This window comes from Mya arenaria, chromosome 9 (assembly GCF_026914265.1).
Source record: "Mya arenaria isolate MELC-2E11 chromosome 9, ASM2691426v1".
Lineage (NCBI taxonomy): Eukaryota > Metazoa > Mollusca > Bivalvia > Myida > Myidae > Mya > Mya arenaria.
The window spans coordinates 21,563,899-21,569,898 of record NC_069130.1 but is presented as its reverse complement, the minus strand read 5'-3'; the positions used below and the strand labels follow the sequence as shown (position 1 = coordinate 21,569,898).

Here is a 6,000-nt window from a genome sequence, read left to right as displayed (position 1 = left end):
CACCGGCTTAGATGATACGTACAACACTTTTCAACGATCTCTAGCACCGGCTTAGATGATACGTACAACACTTTTCAACGATCTCTAGCACCGGCTTAAATGATACGTACAATACTGTCCAACGATTCCTAGCACCGGCTTAATTGATACGTACAATACTGTTCAACGATCCCTAGCACCGGCTTAGATGATACTTACAATACTGTTCCACCATCTCTAGCACCGGCTTAAACGACACGTACAATACTGTTCAACGATCATCAGCACCGGCTTAGATTATACGTACAATATTGTTCAACGACTCGAAGCATCAGCTTAAACGACATGTACAATATTGTTCAACGACTCGAAGCATCGGCTTAAACGACATGTCCAATATTGTTCAACGACTCGATGCATCGGCTTAAACGACATGTCCAATATTGTTCAACGACTCGAAGCATCGTCTTAAACGACATGTACAATATTGTTCAACGACTCGAAGCATCGGGTAAGATATTGACGTAATGCAGTAGCTACTCTAAAACAGCGAATATTTAAGATCATTTATATCGTGCTGCAATTGTATGTTTTGCCAAAAATAGGTTTTCACTTGCGCTCTACTAAACATTCCTAATTTAGTTTTCATAATCTGTATAATTAAATACCTACGATGTGGCGCGTTGTGTGAATGAAGTGTATGCTGGAAATGCCTAACAAGAGTGCACCACATCATAAGACTTACCTTTGAAGAAGGCTACTGTTGTCTCAACTAGTTTTATTGAGTCTCCTGAAACAAATAAAAAAGTCGGTAATCATCATCATCATCATCATCGCCGTCACCACCACCACCACCACCACCACCATCATCATCATCATCGTAGTCATCATCATCATCATCATCACAAACACAACCACCACCACCATCATCATCACAACCACCACCACCACCACCACTATCTTTTCCACCATGTTCACCAGAAGCAGTACCTGATTGTGTTACATGAACCAAAAAACACTGCTTAATAGGATTTATATAATGACCACGATGCTTTATATTCAGTATAATATCAAAGTTCGTTGTATTGAGATCATGGCTTCAAAAAACGACCGATTATTGCATCCTTAACATCTTACAGTATTCAATGCATTCCTATCCAATTTACGCCAAGTGCATTTATTATGGTTCGTTGCAGTTTGAACCATCTAGCATCATTACTGCTTCTTAAAATGATCCATGTTTTTTAAAGAAAGAAATGTTGTTAAAAATAGCAATATGTTGCAAGAAGAAATGGTGATCAGCAGTCAGCCGTTATGGATTTTATTCTGGTAAATCCGATTCTCAAACACAAATGTGGTTAAAGAGTTATTAGTAGGTACGACGGTTGCCCGGATATTGTACGGAATTTTAATATAACAATGACAAATTATGTTGGAAAGTTGATAAATAATTTGTACGAATGTAATACATCTATTGTAGAAAAACAATGTTTCTTAAATATCGAAGATTTTATCTTAATCAAATAATCAATGACTAGTATATATCTGGTTTTAGGAACATGTCTGCTTTGGGTTGGCTATGATTCCTTAAGCCACTACGGTTGATGGCCGACCCGACCTATCGTCATTGTCGATTGGTGATCCGACGTTCTTAAATACGTCATTCCACTTGGAGCCTCACATTTTAAAAGTAGAAAGAGATCATAGTGACGCCGCTGAATGCTTGTTTTCATCAGATCATCGCAAAATTTACAACGCTGCGCAATTTAATGTTGCCAGTTGATGACTAGAAACAAAGCTTTGGAAACAGATAATTTTAATTTATTGCGTAAGATGATGTCTCCAAATTTTCTGTAAATGATTATAAGACGAGTTATTTACGCCATAAATTTTAGAGTTGAAAGTGTTTTTTTATCATATTTATTCGTAGGGAGTATCCTTTTTTCAAAACCATTGAGATAATTGGACCTGCGTCAAAGTCACATATTTTTGCGGTCAGAAATTAAAATAGATGCATACTGATATCATTAAATCATTACTTAATAGTTTGGGTAGACCTCCGAACTTAACATATAAGAACATGGTTGGAACAATGATGTACTTACGTGTGAGCTCAATATTACTATTTGACACCGTCCCCCTCGACAGGTTTAACTGCAAAAGTATATACTAATATTTCATAAGAAATAATTTATACAATAATATTTAGCATTTATTTAGATATGTTTGTTGGAATATTCTGAACAATACCGAATAGTTTATATATGTGTAGCTTTCAAAAACAACATTTAACTCTCATCGCTGTGAAAATCGCAAGAAATTTAGTAAATTTTCCTTCATTTTAACACAATTATTCAAATGGTAGTGTTTACTTTAAAAATGTAGTTTGTGATAATATTAACCAGTGGGCAAGATAGCTCAGTAGGATGCCCAAGCGCCTATAGGCTCAAAGTCCTCTAAGATCGTCATGTGAGGTTAAACTTATCACATTATATCATTAAACTATCGTGTGAACAAAGAAAACCTTTTAAAACCTTAATTTAAGGTCAATTTGGAAGTTTAAAGCGATCATCTAGAGCCGGATTTTCAGTGTAGTGCTGGTTAATATCTAAGAGTCTGTACATGGGTTTAAAACTGAGGGTATGCAGACCGCGTTTAAGGCATTCTGCTTCCGGTTAAGATCTGATGTCTGCTTTGCTCTCGCTTGTGAAAACAAACACACTTGACAACTAATAAAATTATTTACAACACTAAAACTTGTATTATATGATGTTGGTGTTTTAACACAATATGAAATACTGTCGAACGGCTGAGGGTACTACGCACTATCTCAATAAAATGACCTAGTAACATATACCAAATATTTCTTAAGATGATTAAATTATCAAAACAACGTTAATAACATACATATTTCCAGAAAAATAAGGGGTTTTATTGTCACACTGTAGAATTTTATGTTCGAATAGCTATATTACTCTTATGTACAGTGCAGACAAATTGATGTGATACTGAGATGTACAATGTTGCTTTTAAGCTTACCTTTGACCCAATGCCGACCTTGGACCTTGGCATCTCGATTTCCCCGATCTGTACGCGCCACACACGTTGTATCATATTCTTTTCCAATTTCCGCTTCCTTTCATACAAATGATTGAACAATTATAATATAATGAAAATTCATCAAATGCTATACATGTATTTTTAGTGCAATATTTAGCAATATTAAGCTATATAATACATGTGGCCTGTCAAACATGTGTAGGTTGTTTTTTTAAATAGATGTAAGCAAATTTTACGAAAGAAGATTTTATCTGGGTTTGGCTGTTACATCTATTTGAGTCGAACTAAAACGTATACAATACAACACGATCACATCATATGTTTATACGATATACGCTTTCGTTGGTACATTCTTATTCATCGGGTAAATGGACTTTATTGCGCTGACGAAATACGTCGCCTGCAATGGTTGGTGAAGTTGTCATAACACAAATCGATATACGTTTATATGTAAAGAAAGAAGAGAAACAAAGATCAAAGATGTCTTCTCTTAAAATAATGATTCATTTGTATTCAATACTGATTTTGGCACAATTTGTATTTTATTTTTTATTTCACCTTATAACAAACCCAATTACAAGGGCCGCACAAAATACCATCACTGTTGCTATTGATGATACAATTACCAGTGTTGTTGAACCTGAAAATGGATACAAATATGTGAAACGTTTTCATCTCATACATCTTAAACCATTGTAATAATCATTTAATTGAGTAAAATGATGCGGAGGCAAACGCCAAGAACGCTAAACCACTAACTCGTTTGTCCGTTTGTAATTTTGTTTTTGATTTTTGTGTCACTGAAACAAATCCACAGCACATATTGCGCTACAAGTTTGTCCCTGTAACATAATACTGTAATGTAGCACAAAGCAAAGTAGCGCAAAAATCATATGTCGAAGGCTAAGTAGTCTCCCTCGACAGGTTTAACTGCAAAAAGTATATACTAATATTTCATAAGAAATTATTTATACAATAATATTTAGCATATATTTAGATATGTTATGTAGGAATATTGAGCATTATACGGAGTAGTTAAGCTATATGTAGCTTACAAAATAAAACAGTTAAGGTAACTGGCTATACTGTTACCACTCATCGCTGTGAAAATCGCAAGCAAGTTAGTAAATTGTCCTTCATTTGAATCCATATATTCAGATGGTAATGTAGTTTAATAATCACATGTTGATAGCTAAGTAGTCAAAGGAACAAGAGACGCACAAAACAACAAGCACAGAGTGTAAGTGGCACTCTTTTTCAAAATCAATACATACATATGTATAAAAAACATACATTTTTAGTGGTAAACCTTCAACTACTTCCTAAATAATGCATTGATGGAAACTATTAATTACTGATAACAAGATTGGAATCGTGGACTTAGTAGCTGAAAACGCAAGAAAAATATTAAATGATTGGCGCACGCTTAAAGATTTACTGCGATCTATAATGGTCTTACGAGGTAGTTCCGTGTTTTCTGTATCTTTTTTTCAATTCAAACATTGTTTCCGACATATATTCATCCGTTTTGTTGTCTTAAAACAATTATTTTAATTGTGATAAATCTTATTTAGGAGTAAGAGTGCATCTTTAACATTTGTACGCCGATTTCTTGGCAAAGCCAATTATTTATAATATCAGAGTTTTAATTACACTTAGGTCAGTATTTAATTTTGTGTTAATTGGGGTTTATGGCCAAACCATCCGTTCATGCAACAGGGTTTAATATTCGTTAAAACATACTTGTGGCCTGGTAGACGAGACAAAGCTCGTTATAGAATCCACACTTTGGAACATCTCTTGGGGCCATGCCGTCTGCAGTGTCCCAAATGAACCCGCCATCTATATCATTGATGACCTGAAAACAGTAGATTATGTAGGAGTAATAGTGCATCTTTAAGCCACACGGTGTACCAATCGACCAGCGTTACAAATAATACACGTCATGTTTAACCTGTAATCAAACGGCAATCTATCGACCAGATTTAAAAATATACTAGTAAAGTATAAACTGAAATCGCACGTTATGTCTATCAGCCATAACGTTCAAATAAAAAAAAGGATTTTACTTATTATGATTTTCCAGCATTTATTTTTACATATAAGTAGTCAGAATGCAATTCCCTTTCGGAGACACGATTTTTGTTTCCATTTTTAAAATCAAATTCAAGCAAGTTATTTGTTTAATAGAAATATGATACGCGAACCCCTAAAATATTTTGACAAATGTGCATTGTTTGTTTTTTTTAAATAATACCCATCCATACCGTTTCTGTTTCTTTCTTAAAATTTCAAATTAAAATTCCGATTGTAAAATAACATTATGATAATGGCTGTATAAGGGCGAACTATAAGTTCCCACATATAAGTACACATGCAACACTTATTTCCACAAACAATACATACGAACTCATATAGACATGTTACCGTATTCATGTTTTCTGAAATGGCTACCATCCGAGCCTCGACCTTCGATCCTACATATTGATGGACCCAAAAATACGGCACCCTGTCACCATTTATACCTATGTCACATGGGCCTGATATACCTGTAAAAAAGATTGGAAACAGATCGATTCAATGTGATAATTTGTTATTGGTCACCAAGCCGGACAAGTGCGTTTTTCCGGGTACTCCGGTTTTCCCCCACAACACAAGACCACCCTCTCGCGCAGCATCGTGCAAACGAGAGTGACTTAGTAAAAGTTATTACTTCCTTCACAATCGTTTAAAATACATAATGTTTAAACTAATGTGATCATTCAAGAAAACGAAACTTTAGCGGTATTGACATTTGTTATAAACTGGCTATAGTTATAGGAGTTAAACAAAAGTTATAGCTAGTTCCATGGCTCTAAGAAGATACAATGGTTGCTCACCATTCGCCGAATCACAAAAAAATGCTGTAATTTATTTACAAAGGAAATAGAAAGTTTCATCGCAGAATGAGGGTCAATACGT

At 34.7% G+C, this 6,000-nt stretch overlaps 1 protein-coding gene across 1 annotated transcript in view; it reads right to left on the bottom strand.

The window, feature by feature from the left end:
- Positions 1-2,101: 2,101 nt before the first annotated feature.
- LOC128245854 (receptor-type guanylate cyclase gcy-6-like) overlaps positions 2,102-6,000 on the bottom strand; it is a 28,274-nt gene continuing 24,375 nt past the window's right edge. Inside the window, exons 8-12 of the mRNA XM_052964075.1 lie at positions 5,467-5,588; positions 4,783-4,897; positions 3,666-3,679; positions 3,019-3,115; positions 2,102-2,133 (exon numbers count right to left, since the gene is read on the bottom strand). Of these exons, the coding sequence (XP_052820035.1) occupies positions 2,102-2,133; positions 3,019-3,115; positions 3,666-3,679; positions 4,783-4,897; positions 5,467-5,588 (380 nt within the window). The remainder of the gene's footprint in view (positions 2,134-3,018; positions 3,116-3,665; positions 3,680-4,782; positions 4,898-5,466; positions 5,589-6,000) is intronic.